Below are 16,041 nucleotides of genomic sequence, written 5' to 3' on the forward strand. Positions count from 1 at the left end.
AAGCTGAAAAGATTTTGTCCAAAGGACACATCATAACAAGCCAAAAGAAATTGTAACAGATGGGAAGTTCGCTCACTGTTTTCCAATCAGTAGTCTTAGCTCAAGCTAACTAAAAGCAACTGCTGATCCTGTGTTTGCTCTAAAGGAAGCAGTGTTTATGAGGCAGCACACCCTGTATTCCCCATGTCTTTTGTGCTTTCTGTAGAGGGGAAAAAGTTTGTAAATTACAAAAAAGATTTGTTACAGCTAGTACTTTCTGTGATCCTTGGTATGAAGCAAGCCAGAAGTACTGCCAAGGAGAATTTTTTGTGCAGGTTCTATGTAAGATGATAGGAAGGCCATTATCCATGGATATATTTGGATTATTGTAAAAGGACCCATTGAGAAATCTAATTATGTTGTTTGCTCGTGGGATAATAATCAGGTTTTCCCTTGATCAAAATGAGTTCAGGGAGCGAAGGATTGCTGTTGAAACACCAAATAATCATTACACTGTAATTCCACAGCCACACTTCAGTTCCACCATCTCTGAATAGGTGATGGAAAAGGCACTCAGCTTTGTCCATTGCTGTCCATTGTCTGTTGCTCATTTTACAGAAGTGTTCTTGTTACTTAGCCACAGAGAACAAAGCAGGAGACAGGATCCTGGCTAAAACCTAGCCTGGCTTGGGGGTGTGTTGGGGGGAGCAGTTAGATTCCCTTGTTTGATTCATTCCATCAGTCCCTTACACCAGTACTGAAGAGACAACAGGGGTGAATAACTGGGAGTGCAAAGTGAGTGACCCTGCATAGGGTACCTTAATATGGTCACAGAATTGCAGTGTTAATTTAATTCTGCTTTTAAAAAATATGTGAAGAACAAGTGCATCTGGCTAGTCACAGTTCCTTGCTAAAAACTGCTTTGTGCAAGTTTGATTTACTGGCATGTGTTCTCTGTGCTTTCCCTGTTTGATTTTAATAAACATTGGGTTCATTTGCTGTAGTCTGGCAGGTCAAAGGTACCACCAAGTCTTAAAACCCTCAGCTTCTGTAAATTGTAAGTAAGTGGAATCACCAGGTAGAGAGGATTCTTTTGCTAAAATCTGTACATTTATATGCACATGTAAACCTTTATAGAGAGATATATAATATTCATATAGTGCTGTGGAAGCTTGTAATGGCCCTAAATTTGTACTCATAGAAGTCTCATTGCGTTGATCTGTGCAGTTGTGTCAGAGGCTCACAGAATATGGGGTTCACCTTCATCACGTGCTGCCTGAGAAGAAATCCCAAACAGGAATCCTTCTGGGAGTGTGCTGCAAAGGAGTTGTCATTTTTGAAGTTCACAATGGTGCCCGAACACCTGTGCTGCGCTTCCCATGGAGAGAGACAAAGAAAATATCCTTCAGTGTGAGTTGGTCTGTTTTCCTCTGTGTGTGCACATCTATATTTGTGTCTCCAGTTACTGTGAGGTTTTTGTTGGTTATTTTTGCAAATTAAGCTGCTGCTTTACAGCATAGTACTGTGTTTTGCGTGGCTGTCATATTATGGGATTGAAATAGGAGTTTTCATGTCTTGAAGCTTGCATGGACAAGCATAGTGAAGGAGCACCAGAATGAGAATCCTGCATTAGAGGACTGGGTGCAGGCAAATGCCGGTACTCAGTATAATTAGGAGATGCACCTATGTTGCTTTCAATTTATATTTCCAAGAGTAATTAAGTTAAATGATAAAAGATAACAGGCTGACACTTGATCTGGACAACACCAGCCAACTTGAGTGGGTACACCATAATCTGGTGATCATGTGTCAGTTTTTAATGAAGCATTGGCTTCAAATGCTTAACTTTATATAGGTATTGAAAACAGCACTTCTAATTCTGTCTGACACTTTATTGAAAAGCTACAGCCCATTTCATCTCTGAGATGGTTTTAACTAGAATGGATAAATTCAAGTTTAAAGATTACTGAAAATATAAGTTCAAGACCTGGAACATTAACTGAGAGATTTGGTAATTAGATCAGCATTTAGTTATTTTTCTCTTAAATGGCAGCATGCCTTGCAACTTTCTCAGGGTGTTTGAAAACCCTATCTTGCAAAATGTAATAGTTCTGGTTGTCATTACTCAGCACTAACAGTAACAGAGACAGATTAAATAATAATAAAGCACCTTCTCATCTAGCCCAGGAGTAGCTTTAAAGGGCTACTTTATAAATCTCATATTACCTTTGACTCCTATTTTAATAGAAATCTCTTTCATCCATGCATTTTGCTTCAGGAAAGTTTGAATGCTGTAACTGTGCACAAGCAAACACAGAATTCTTTGTAGGCTAAAAGAAATAATTTGTCTTTGACTTTTTTTCTTTCTCCATTGTGTAGAAGAAGAAAATAACTTTGCAGAACACATCAGATGGCATCAAGCATGCCTTTCAGACTGACAATAGCAAGACTTGCCAGTACCTTTTGCATCTCTGCTCTTCCCAGCATAAGTTCCAGCTACAGATGAGAACCAGACAGAGCAACCAAGACACTCAGGACATTGGTAAGGACTGTGATGCTGTGTTAGGTTTTATTAGCAATCTATATGTATTTTTGTATGGAAGAAAACTGAACTGGAGCTTCAGTAATTGTGCTGAGTATTGTGTGTGTGTAGATCTACATTTGGAGGGTTTATACTATGAAGAAACCCTACTAGCTAAGCTTGTTTAGATTTTTTTAAGGGGTGGGAAAGGAGTTGGGAGAACACAGAAAGGCTGGCACACAGCAGCTGCTCTAAACCAAAAGGAATCTAAAAACAGGTCATTAAAAGTACTTTCCTCTTTAATTAAATAAAGGCTTTTGCCTTTTCTTTCAGAAGTATCTTGAAAGTATTTCAATAACAGGACTTTTACCTTTTGCTTAATGTGAAAGGGATTGGTTTAATAAAGTGGAATTAATGTTGTGATCGTGGGAGTGCAAGTAAAGTAGGGGACATTCCATGATGCTCCATCTCTAAGCTGTGGATACAGCTGTCTTTATTTTGCTTGATGTTGGGTGGACCTGGTAAAGAACAACATACATACTAATCTTTCCTTCATAGTTCCCATTTCCTTCATAACTTGTGTGCATAACAGAAAAATGTAAAGACATTATTTTTAGTTTAAAAATATTAATTGGAAAATGTAGTCAGTGAAAAAACCCTCTGAATGAATTTCTTCACTGTTTGGAGCAGAGCTCAGTTGGCTGGCTGGCCTTCAGCGTGGTCTGGAAGTGCTGTTTTGGTCAGTCTGCCTGCTCATGCTCTCTTTGTTCCCTGTTATCTGTCTGCATTCCAATTGCTGTTAATCCAGACTTCCACCGGTGTAGTTGGGATGAAGTTTGACCACATTGCTGTGGATATTGTGATCTCTAATTTAAAATAAAAAGAAAAGAAAAGAGGAGGGGTGAGAGTGGGAAAAGGCATGTGGCAACTATCCAGCTTTTCTTCTGTTCTGTTGGGCTCAGCCAGCTTCAGGCAAAGAAATAAGACCAAGTGACTTAAAGCCTTTTTACTATTCTCTGATTTAGAGTTTGCTTATCCTGAATTGCAGAGAAAAGCAATACAGGAAGGGCTTTCTTGGCTTGGCAAACTTGGTTGCTCTTAACAGATGGTGTATGTGTTGTGCTGTGGGAGTCTGGGAAACAATAGTTTGCTTCTGTACAGTGCAGATCACTTGGAAATCAGAGGTCCCAGATTCCACCAATTACTTGTAATCAGAAGCAAACAAATCAGCATTATGGTTAACTCCAGCACACTGATTATTAAAAGTAAAAGGAATTAAACCAAAAAAATTTGCTCCTGTCATAACTTTGCTAGATCTAAATCAAACCCTTAATATGCCAGTAAAAACTGGTAATTGGAAGCACTCAGCAAAATAGTAAAGAAAAGGACATACATAACACTAAAGAAAAGGGCATTCTGGATTCCAGAAAGGGCATATGGAAAAACAAAAACAAAAACAAAAACAAAAACAAAAAAAAAAAAAAACAAAAAAAAAAAAAAAAAGAAATGAAGGTTAAGTCAGCCTTACAGATGATGAGTTTTGAGCATATGAGAATTTTCAGTTACAGGATTGGCAGAAGGTTTGAAAAGCCTAATGCCTACTAATGCCTATATAATATAGGTAATGGTGTGAAAGTATTCATCTGAAATCCATAGAAATTCTGTTTGATGTTCTCAGAGGGTAAATACAATATCCAGAGAAGAGATCTCAGCTCATTTTATTAGGTTACTCTTCCCCATGATGGTAACACAGCAAGTGCAGCTGTCATTGATGCCTTCTGTCACAGACAGGAAATTGGGATTTATGGATTTCTGGTCTGATTGGGCAAAGTCATTCTTCTGTAGCTTATCTGGTCTGGTGGCTGTAGCTAGAAGAGGTGTTTGGTGTGGATAAGGAAGTGGTAGTTGTATACTAATTCACCTGATGAAAGGACAGAAAAACATACCTTCCACAACTCAATCTTCACCATCTCTATGTCTGTTACAGAGGAAGCTTGAGTTACTGTGGCAGTTAATTCCTGCTTGAGCTATTGGAGGCAGTAAAGTCTTTTGGAATGGCAGGACTGAGGCTGCATTTGTCAAATACACTCTTTTCTAAATGCCACAGTATTTACCATTAAACCTAATGGGTGATGTGTACCAAAAAAGTATAATTTTCCCTTTGACTTACAGTGCAGCTTCCTAAAGCAGCTTGTTTGCTACATGTATATAGGGTTACAACCTCCCTCTGGTTAACCCTAAATCAGAAATATATATGGCAGTTGAGGATTACTTTTCCTGAGACTTCCCTGTGAACTGACTCCAAGACATCAGTGAAGTTTATGAAGGGTCCAGGTGGCCTGATTTCCTTTAAAGTCTCTGAACAGCCAACCAGTTGCCACAGCTTATCAGGTTGCCGTGTGAGAGCCAAGCCACAGCGTGCTAGCCTTAGGAGGCTGTTAGGGTAATAGAAAGGAGCCCTGCTCAGCTTTGCTCTGAATTAAGAGGGGTTTAGGCTAAGATGTATTATCATGAATTTGCTTTCAGCTAAGAACATCCACCCAGACAGTTCCCACGACTCAGCTGACAGTAATTTAATTGCAGCCCAAGACTTGTTTCTCACTGCTGCTTAAGGGAATCCTTGCTAATGAGTCCAAAAGTCTGGCAAACCCCAGTCAACACTTTCTGTTTTGTGCTAGGCTGTTTGTGGCAGGGAGGTCCTTAAGTGCACCTGAGTGCACTGGTGCTCTGTGTCTGGGCAGAGATGCTGCCAAGCCCTCATGGCCTTGCAGCTGTACTGTAAATGTGGAGGGGCTCATGCCAAGAAAACAAAGCAATGGATGGAAGCATCTAATAGTGTGTACACAGGGGAGACCTATTTGTTCAAATCCTGGAAAAGACTTTTATTAAAGGAAGATGTAGTGATCCAGGTCACTTGGCCTGAGGATATTATTTGTTTTGCAGAAGGAGATGATGTGTCTGTGTCTAAGGCACAGCAGCCTGACAAGGAATATGAGTCTTCATGCTAATAAGAAGATAAATATTCAGTGGTTTTGGACTTTGGGCTAGTGTAGTGTCATGAACTCCAAACTTTGCTTCCTGAGCAAACCCCATGGTGGGTGATTATATATCTCTGCTAAGCATCTCAAGAAAATACATTTTGTGTGAGTTGGTTGTTTGAAAAGCATGCTTTGCACAAAGTGGTCACACTAGTTCTACTGAATAACTTTAATTGTTTGGGTTTTGTTGGTTTGTTGTTTTTTTCAAATTTCCACAGAAAGGGCTTCATTTAGGAGCCTGAACCTTCATGCAGACTCTGTCAAAGGCTTCAACATGGGCCGAGCCATCAGCACTGGCAGCCTGGCCAGCAGCACTCTGAACAGACTCGCTGTCCGACCCCTGTCTGTCCAGGCAGAGATCCTGAAGAGACTGTCCTGCTCTGAGCTCTCGCTCTTCCAGCCACTTCCTGGCTCTGCAAGGGACAAGAATGAGAAGAGTCCATGGGAGGAAAGACCCAGAGTTATGAGCAAGTCGTTTCACGATCTGAGCCAGAGTCACATCTCTGTTTACCCCCCAAGGAAAAATGTTATTACTGCTTTCGACTCTTCCCCCAAAAAAATAGAAGATATCATGGGAAGGGTCTTTCAGCAAATGCCAAAATTTGATACTGGATCAGCAACGGGAGCATTAAAACCAAGCAAGTAAGAGTCTCTCTGACCACCCTGCAGTATCTTTGTGTACAGTCAATGTACATTTTGCATCAGTTTTGATTTATTATTCATGCCATTATTTTATTACATTGATCCTTCCCTCTCCCAACTTCCTCTTCCCTCTGTCTGGTTCCCCTTCTCTCCTTCTCCCCTTTAAGTTCAAAATCTCATGCAGGTTTAAGTAGAAGCCCTGAAAGAAAGAAAAATGAATCAGACTCATCATCCATTGAAGATACCGGTCAAGCCTATGTTGTAGGTCAGCATGCAAAAAATAATATTACTGTATTTACTAACAAACTTCTAAAATTGCTTTGGGGGTAATGCTTTGATATATTTGATATATTTATTAACTGATGGTAATATTCTGATTTAAAAGTGGGAGCAGAGTATCACATGTGAAAGCAATCCAGGCCATTATTGCAGTGAATCCAAAAAATCCTCCTTTGGTCAGCACCAGTCTTTGCACAGAGGTGTAATGTAAAAGCTGTAGCAGAAAACAGCTTCCAGGTTATCACTTCAGGGTGCCATTTGGTTATATGTGTCTTTTAATAATTTGCTAATCTTTATAGTCTGTTTGTGAAGGCTGAACTTTTTTAGTGTTTTTTGTGGAAAGGATGTAGAGAGTGTTTTTTTGGAAATGACTGTTTGGCATCAGCTGGGTATTGGTTAGTGCCTCTAAGTAGTAGCTCCACACTTGGGAGTTTTTTTTTCTATTTTTGGGGCTTTTTTTCAGATATAATAAATTAGTTAAATATTTTTTGCAGTACACTGGGTGTTTTACAAAAACACTTTTGTATTGAGGTAAGCCAGATGCACTTACTCCCTTTTCTTAGCAAGGATTGGAGTTCACACAAGTAGTCTTACTATTAAATAAAAGAGAGAGCTCACATTAAAAAAAAACAAAACAAAAACATTCAAAGCAGCTAAATAGACTTAAACACTGGGTTATTAAACATGAATGTTTAATATCTCTGTATTACCAGTTTCTGGTTCCAGAAGGTTCCCTGTTATAACAACAGAAACTATAATGCCTGAAATATTTGCAGCCTTAGCTGCTGGTTGGCTTTCCTGTAGTTACAGGACATCAGCAAATGTTGAAGATGGTTAAGTATCTGGGGATGGGGTCATTATAAACAAACTAAAAAAAGGCAAAAAAAGCAGTGTGGGACATCCCACATCTGCCCCCAGTGCATCTGGAACCAGGACTGACTTGGGAATGATGCATTTTCAGTGCTGAGAGCATAAATGCTGAGGAGTGAGATGAAGTGTGCAGTTCTGTGGTGACTGATTGCAGCCATTTACTCTGTACCTTTAGTTTTGTGATTAATATGATCATGTGCTTGCCCATAATCATCTGGGCAGCAGTTCTGGTGAGGGTTTTAGCCACATGTCAGAAAGTCCTGCTGGATCACACTGCCTGTGCTGAGGGACATAGGTTCTTTGCATGGTGAAACACATCAGATGGGTTCATAGGTTTGGAGAAGGCCAGGGCTACTTTATTAAAAAGCTTGAATTATCTTCCCTCATTTACTTTCATGTATTTGTACATGTATTATTTTATCCTCTTTAAAGTAGGGCCACATTTGCTTGGCTGTGATAATTTCAAAGAAAGCATGATTCGATAAGCAAACAATTTTAAGTAGTAGTTCAAATTGCTTATTACAGCAGCAGCTTATTTGTTCCTTTACAAAATCTTAGAAGAGTCCTGTTGTGTTGGTTTATTAGGTTCAGCATATTCAATATTCAATATTGTTGGAAAATTTAGTCTTTGACTTCATTGCTCAAGATCCATTACTTTGATCTTAAAGTTAACCATGGTCATAAAGGCCAAACCTCTGTCCTTCCTTTAATTCATTGCCTTTGCATGAGCTACCATCTATCTGAATCTTAAACTACAACTAGAGCACATGAGTAATTTGGATTTGCTAATACAAAGCTAGTTTTATGTTTATTCATTCTTAAAAGAAGTAGTTTGCTATTGTGAATGAGCTCATGTGAACTGTGTAAAGACTGAAACAATTCTTGGTAGCTTTTTTATTAAAAAAAATTATAACAGTGTCTAATACTTCCATGCATGTCACAGGTGTTAGCATGAATACTTCAGAAAATCTTCTGTCATCAGCAGCACATAAAGAGAGTGGTAAGTTGATAAGTAATTAATTCAGTCCGTTTGTCACTTGCAAATGCTTCACTATTCCACCTGTACGGTGCCTTTGGTATTCTTCAGTGCCTCTGCCAGTTAGCTAGATAGGACCTTTTTCTAGTATTTCCATTCCTATTATTTATTTTGGATTGCTTCTTGGGGGAGTTTTAGACATCTGTATGTGATATTTTTCAGGTATGAAAGTGAAGCACTTGAAGGGTGCTCTTTCCTACCAGAATTAAGCTCTTGAAAGCTCATTTCCCTTATTTAGGAGGTTACTGCTTCTGTGCTTTCTTTTTACTTCTTTCATTCTTTAGGCTTGATGTGTTTTTGAGGGAGAAAAAACTCCTTTTCTGGGTGATGTGCAGTATGCTGCACTCTCCTGCATCACTTCTTCTGTGCTTGTACCAGTGTGTGGAGCTCATTAGGTTTCTGCAGTTGTGAATTGCCTCTTCCACTTAGGGCAAAAGTATCCCAGGCACTCCTGGACCAAATGAATGTCTTCTCTAGGAAGCAAATCCATGAGTTCAGACTTGCACTATGTTGGTGTTTCCTGAAGTTTCAGGAGATTTGGCTTGTTTATTTGTTTGTGTTTCATCTTGTTTGCTTGTGGGATGGGATTTTTTTGTTGGTGTTTGTTAGTGGGGTTTTTTTCTTCACAAAATTATTGTCCTTGGGTCTCTTAAATGCCTGGGTCAACTTCAGCCTGATGGGATGTCTCAGGAGTTGTATTGTGAGGATGCTCAGATTTTAGAAGAGGTGGAATCAGCAGCCTGTGGAGTTGCAAATGAGGAAGTAAATTAAAGCAAGAGAAGTTTTAGTAGATGTTCCTAATTTTGGTTGCTTTATAATGAAGAGACACCATTAAGAGAACTCATTGAGTAACCTTTCAGTAATTCTATATGACCCTCAGTTTCAATTTTACTAATGTTGTTTGCGTCCTCCCTACCTATGAGCAGAGCACATAAACACAGATCTAAACATTTTCCTGAATTGAGACTAATGAAATTAAAGATTCTAGGACTCAATTGTGTTGTCCCTCCATGAGACTGTGCCAGCTGCTTTTCTTAGGAGGAGTAAAAGATTTTTAACTGCTGAAGATGGAAGTGGGTTAGAAGGGTTATAGAGTTTTTTTCTGTGTTTAGCCATGGCTTAGAAGATGAAAGTTGAACCAACTAGATCAAAACAGCTTTTCAAGCTATCAGAGAAGTAATATTTTTTAATGGAACAGAACTTTAAAGTAAACCTGAAGCAAGTGTTGAGGTAGTGTCTGATCATGAAATGTTGGCTTTACAGTTGACTCTCTTCAAACAACACAGAACAGAGTTGCCACACCAGAGAGAGAGATCACTTTAGTGAACTTGAAAAAGGATGAAAAGCTTGGCTTAGGTAAGTGGCTTTAAAATTGCTGTTGACGTGTATTTCTATAAGCCAAAAACAAAATAAAGTTTTCTGGTCTGTGTTTAAGCATTTATTGTAGAACTGAGCAAAGCAGTGCAGGCAGTAGCTGGATTTTGAAGGCTTTTAAAATGCAGTTTCTGTGATGTTAAGCAAGTCTGTTTTTCAGTTTTTCCATATAAGTGTAGGATAATATTAATATTGTGAACTAGTCATCCTTGAAGTTGGCCTTTTAAATTTATCTCTGTGCTCAGTATAGAATTTTGTCTCTGTGGAACCTCACGGCTTTGAGCTGTGACAAATGCTTTAAATGAATGCTTTTCTAAAAAACACGACACAATAAAAGCATTATGTGCTAATTGTGGAGTGTTTTGCTTATTCCTGTAATATCAGATGGAACACTGATTTGATGTTTAAGGAGCCTGGGAGATGAGATATTTGCGTTACATTTCTTCCTCTGCCACTGAGTTTTTTGCATAAGCCCACATAATTTTTCCCTGTATGAGTAATGAAAATTTTATGTCAGTGTTGTGCTTTAGGAAGACTCTCTAAAGTGTCCTTAAGGACATTGTTCTGTCATTCAAAATGAGATTGTAGTGTAATTTTGAGAGGGGAAAAAAGCCTAAAAGACAGTAATACTTAGTGTTTACACTGCACAGTAATGTATAAGTTGAGCAGAAATGAAAAAAAAATATCAAAGGAATGTACTATCTCTCCTCTTTCTTCCCCATGTAATTTATGGTAGTTTGCTGTTTAAGCTAGAACAGAGAAGACCTGATATCTTCTGCTTTTTTTTTTTTCCCTCTGGAACATTTGTCCCAGGTTTATGTAGTAGAATGAACAGAATTGGATTAGAAGCCTCAAAATAAGACAGAGATATTGAAAACTCAGATCTTAAGAACAGGGTCAGACTTCTTTGTGAAACATCAAACAATGGAGAAAACCAGAAATTTTTATGTGATAGAAAACAATTTTTATCTGCTCAGTTAATGTCCATTTCATGTCACCTGTTTGTGTGTTTCTCTTGCCAGAGTTGTCTTCTGTAGCCTTTGCTGGAGTGTCCTGAACAGACAGACAAAGTCTAAATCAGTGCTTAAAACAAGAGTATACAATAAAGCTTTATCAAAAAGCTTTGCTGTCTGTTTCCATGCAGATTTAAATTTGAGGTGTCTGGGGTTTCTTGCTTTACATTTATTAGAATGACTAAGTTTTTGTTTGTTCTAGAAGATGGACTTGTGTTAAGTTACACGGTGATCACTGACATTTTTCCTGCTTTGGGCCTTTTCTTCCTAGGCTTTCAAATAGTTGGTGGAGAGAAGACAGGGAAACTTGATCTGGGAATTTTTATTCATTCAGTTATTCCTGGAGGGCCAGCTGATTTGGAAGGGACTCTAAAACCAGGTGAATAGCATAAAATTCCATCTATGGCTCTGGGTATTACAGTCCTTACAATAGTGACCTTCAGTCACCTTCCAGACAATTTCTGAAAACTAGTAATGCTTCTTTCTTAGACTATACAAAAACAACTGTCTTACAAATCAATGTAAAAATGATAAAGCTTGAAGTAGCAGAAAGTTGAAGTTATATATAAAGATAAGGGCTTTATTTTCCATTGTCTGTCTTGAAGATGCATTGTAATTTAAAGTTTTTAAAATTCAGTGTACTTACTTTATTTTTTAAATTTTAAATTTTTAAATTTTGAAGTTTTAAAAAGTGAAATGGAACCATATATAACCATAACTGTAGTGGGGGGGAGGAGAAATTTTTTTTTTTTCATTCTCATCTTAGCCTGTGTCTTTAACTGAACTGCATATTACTCATTTAACTTCTGATTTCTATTTTTTCTTTTTTGTTATACAGTAAAAGAGAAGGTAGAAATTGGAACATGTAAAGATTTGGCAGGTTTAAAAATAGGAAATATAACCAGTTTTTGTGGTGTGGTTTGGGATTTGGCTTTTTTTTTTTTCATGATTGGAGTTCCCTATTCCAGCATCACTTGAAGTTTAGTAATTTTTAATCTGTGTATTGTGTAGCTGTCAGACCTGTACTCTACTTTGTCACTGATGGGTAAAAATGTAGGTGTTGGACTGTATCTGAACAACCCCTTTTGTGCAGGGCACCGCCTCATATCCATAAACAGCACCAGTTTGGAAGGTGTCAGCCAGCATGCAGCCTTGGAAATCCTGGAGAACGCTCCTGAGGATGTGACACTTGTCATCTCCCAGCCCAAGGACAGGCTGTCCAAAGGTAGGGAGGGAACTGCAGTCTCCCCTGTGAGCAACCCCAGCTAGCTGGGAATTGTATTTAGGGACAGGATAGAGAGGAGGTGTGTGAGGTATCCACTGGGGGGGTACAGTGTGAGCAACGAGCTTCCTGTGGGATATCTGGGTGTGTGAAACCTTCCTGGGCTGTAAGCTGAGGAAAGGGTGTCGTGCTGCAGATAAGCTGATGGCTGTCTTGTCTCCCGCTTTGCAGCATCGTCTAACACTGCTCAGATCAGTAATGGAGCCAGGGGTTACTTGAGGCGGCCCTCCTCAGTGCAGGACACCGAGGCAGAGTCCTCTTCCGAGGAGCACAGCCGGTGCCGCGCTCACCAGAGGCCTGTTTCAGGCAGCCTCTCCGGACTGTCCAAGCGGGATGGGAGCGTGAGCTCCCAGGATTCCCGGACCGAGAGCGCCAGCCTGTCCCAGGGCCAGCCCGCCTTGGGCAAACGTGCCAGTGGCAGAGCCCAGCAGGATGTTCAGCATCACAGCGAGCCCCAGGCTGGGCCCTCGAAAGCCCTCGAGAAGAGGAGATCCTCATCGGACAGTGCTCGAGTGAAAAGTAAAAGGCCCGGGGTGGTGGAGCCTGTGGAGTATTCTGACCGAGGGGATTCTGACATGGATGAAGCAACCTACTCCAGCAGTCAGGAGCAGCAGCCAGCTAAAAAGGCATAGTGGCTTTCATATGAATATTTCCCATCAGTGTGAGAGTGGGATTGGTAGCTGTCTCTGGGTGTCAGGATGTGAGGGAGGAGCAGCCTGGCCTAGCCTGCAGCTAATGCCAGTAGCTGATTTCTAATAGCATGGTGATTTTGTGCAAAATAAATGGAGAAAATCACTTCTGTAACTTGGAACAACTTTCCAGCTTTCCAATGTCACAAGATGTGTCTTATTAGAGGCAGATTGTGCTTTGGGATGAACCTACAGTGCACTTCCTGAGGCTGTAGGAAACCTCCTTTGAATTCTGTGTGTTTGTCCAATATGTTCATAACCTAGTGACCACTCCTAGAGGTAAGTTTATTCACTTGTCAGATAAATTAAGTTTTTCCTCAAGGAAAGTAGGAGTGGTACATTTGGAGTGGGTAGCAGCAGAATTCATTGTCTTCTGGGATTGATCTAATCCTTGAAAAAACTGCTCTTGTGCATTAAAATTCAGCAGTGAGTCATGCTCTTGTGCAGACACAGATGCTGTGTCACCTTTCCAAAAGGGCACAATCACAAGTACTGCAAATTTGTTTCTAACTTGCAGTGATTCCTCTGTTCATCTGATGGAGGTTTAATTCAATTAAATTGTGGCAGCTCATGGTAATTAATCCAACAGACTCTAGGCTGCTGTACTGCTGAGGTACTGCAGTTTCAGTGTTCTGTACCCGGCTCACTTAGACTGTAAAGACTTGGCTGCTAAAGGTCAAGCATATTTGTGTGCTAAACCTGTTCAATGGCAGGAATGGAAAGAGTTGAAGCAGTGAGCCTTGAGTGTTATTAATTGGTACTTTGCCAGGTGGACTCCTTCTGGCTGTGTCTGACTCAAACCCCCACCCTTTAGGGTCTTAGCTAAAAGCATCTGTTCCAAAGGCAAAAAGCAAATCATTGTCTCTTTTTGTTTTGTTTGTTTCTTTCTCTCTCTCTCTTTTTTTTTTTTTTTTTTTTTTTGTAAATAAAGGATTCTTCCTCATCGAATACAGCAATCAAAGTGAATTCTAAAAAGGTTTCTACAACACTTCTTAAACCTGGAGATATCTTTGAGGTTGAACTAGCAAAAAAAGATAACGGCTTGGGAATAAGTGTCACGGTACTGTTTGACAAGGTTTTTAGATGTTTTCTCTTTTTTCTCTACTCCCAGCAACCCATTAAATTACTAAATTACAAGGAAGCAAAATATTTTCTGGAATCACTTTAATTTATAGATTTATTGATGTGTAGTTAATCTTACCAAAGCTGAAAAGTAATACTATTAATTTATATCCATTTTTTTGTCATCTGACCCTTAAGTAATTCTTGTTTTTTGTTTTATGGTGGAGCCCCAAAGCCCTAATAGACTCTTATCGCAGATGCTGCTTTGTGAGTACAAAAGGCAAGATGGTCTTTGTCCCTTGCTACCTAATCTTGTGGCAGATTTGCAAGGAAGGAAGGGAGACCCTCCCAGACTGGCACCATGGGCAGTGGAAGCAGTAGTGTTATTTAAGGGTATCTGTGCACGCTCAGTCACATTCACCATGTTCAGTGTTCTCCCTCTGCTGGAGAAAAGGCAGAAAGGAAAAAACTGCATAAACCCAAATGAGACCTGGATGACACAGCTTCCTTGCAATATGAGTCAAAACCATATTTTTTAAGACTGATATCTCTTCAGGCTATAAGATTTTGAAAGTAATTTTATATTTAGGGCCTGTCATTCTGCAGAGTGGCACTTCAGGGGAGAGAATGATTTACATACATCTTCCACTGTATCTGTTCCTGTGTTAAAATATACATTTTAATGTATTTTAATATTCAGCTATTTTTGGTGGAGGAATGATTTGGAAGCCTAGTGCTGTTTCCATATATATGGCTAGAACTGTAAGAAGAGCAGAAGGAAATTCTGGTTTTTTGGCATCCCAGTCTATTCAAAGTCATGTTCCATTGCTTGAGAGAGTTGGAGGAGCAGTGGTGGAGCAGGAGTTGGTTATTGAGTAGCACCAGACCTGCATGCACTGGCTTTGTAGAGATGCTAGAAGATGCCAGCCAATGCAGAGATTTCCCTTGAGAGGTGACCAGGTGTTGTCTTCACTGCCCTTTGCTTTTCCAGCCCCCATTCTGCCCCTTCATCATTTTGCTGTGCAGTGGTGGTGAGGAGAGGTGTGCAGTTACTTGTGGGTTACCTGGGTGCTTTGGGAGTGAGCATTAACACACTGTTGGTCTTCCTCTTCCCTCCAAGTCTGTGGAGCACAGTGAGCCAGAATCACACAATGGTTTAGGATGGAAGGGACAATTAAAGACCATCTAGTCCTACCCTCTCTGCAATCAGCAGAAAAGCCAAGGCCCTCCAAAAACAGTGTCAGTTCAGCCTGAACAGCTTAGACCTTCAAACTTGTCTGAACTGAGAGAAAGCAGCGCTCCTTAATCTCCTGTTACATCAGAGAAGTTGTGTTGGAGTAGGACACTGCATGGTTGTGCATCTCCTGCTTTGGCATGCTGTGCTCTTGCACATCTCTGAGCTTTGGTGTGCATGCAAGTAGTCCAACAAAATGCAGACATGTTTCTGCTGAAGGACATTTGTTTGTGTTTTTTGCATTTGCATTGTGATGCATTGTGTTTTTACAGTCTTCCCACCCCAACTTCATTCGTAGCAAATTGCATGACTGCACAGAACATGCTTGATGTAACATTTGGTTTTGATAGTTCCTCTGGTTTTTCTACATGCCAGTAGCCCAAATGCTTCCTAAGAACAGTTTTCCTTGTGTCACACTGTGTTTAATTACTAAGTATTCTAACTGCAAAAAGACTAACAATCCTATTTTTATTTTCTGTTTAGGGTGGTGTAAATACTAGCATAAGGCATGGTGGTATTTATGTGAAAGCAATCATTCCCAAGGGAGCAGCAGAAGCAGATGGCAGAATAGAAAAAGGTAGGATTTCCATTCTTTCAGTGGGGACTCTTAATGTGGAAAAAGGGCAGAGGACTGTTGTGGGGGACTTGACAACATCCTGTGGCCTGGAAACTAGCACTCTGTTTGCCTCCTGTCCTTGCACATTTTTCACTGGGAAGAGGAACTATTTTTCCAAGCTGTTGCAGTTGTCATTTTAAATATTGCCTTGATAGCTAATTCTGCAGGTGAAGATTAAAAAACTAATGTAGAGCAACTGCAGAACCAGCAATGCTGAGGCTGTGGAAGGAAAAAATAGGAGATAGCTTGTGGGATTTTTGTTCTCTAAAGCAGCCTATGTTAATGGAGAATGCTTCTCTGTTCCAGGCACAGAGAGAGAGGGCTTTGTGTTATTTGTGGCCCTCTTGCTTGGCACGCCTGGCAACTCAATACAGAAAATGCTGTAATTGTTATGGCTCTTCTTGTT

At 39.9% G+C, this 16,041-nt stretch overlaps 1 protein-coding gene across 1 annotated transcript in view; it reads left to right on the forward strand.

Moving 5' to 3' along the window:
• PTPN13 (protein tyrosine phosphatase non-receptor type 13) overlaps positions 1-16,041 on the forward strand; it is a 111,333-nt gene that overhangs the window by 75,181 nt on the left and 20,111 nt on the right. The window contains exons 16-26 of the mRNA XM_058804380.1: positions 1,207-1,389; positions 2,359-2,521; positions 5,757-6,180; positions 6,348-6,445; positions 8,273-8,329; positions 9,629-9,721; positions 11,024-11,131; positions 11,846-11,977; positions 12,206-12,660; positions 13,655-13,783; positions 15,503-15,596. Of these exons, the coding sequence (XP_058660363.1) occupies positions 1,207-1,389; positions 2,359-2,521; positions 5,757-6,180; positions 6,348-6,445; positions 8,273-8,329; positions 9,629-9,721; positions 11,024-11,131; positions 11,846-11,977; positions 12,206-12,660; positions 13,655-13,783; positions 15,503-15,596 (1,936 nt within the window). The remainder of the gene's footprint in view (positions 1-1,206; positions 1,390-2,358; positions 2,522-5,756; positions 6,181-6,347; positions 6,446-8,272; positions 8,330-9,628; positions 9,722-11,023; positions 11,132-11,845; positions 11,978-12,205; positions 12,661-13,654; positions 13,784-15,502; positions 15,597-16,041) is intronic.

This window comes from Ammospiza caudacuta, chromosome 4 (genome assembly GCF_027887145.1).
Source record: "Ammospiza caudacuta isolate bAmmCau1 chromosome 4, bAmmCau1.pri, whole genome shotgun sequence".
Lineage (NCBI taxonomy): Eukaryota > Metazoa > Chordata > Aves > Passeriformes > Passerellidae > Ammospiza > Ammospiza caudacuta.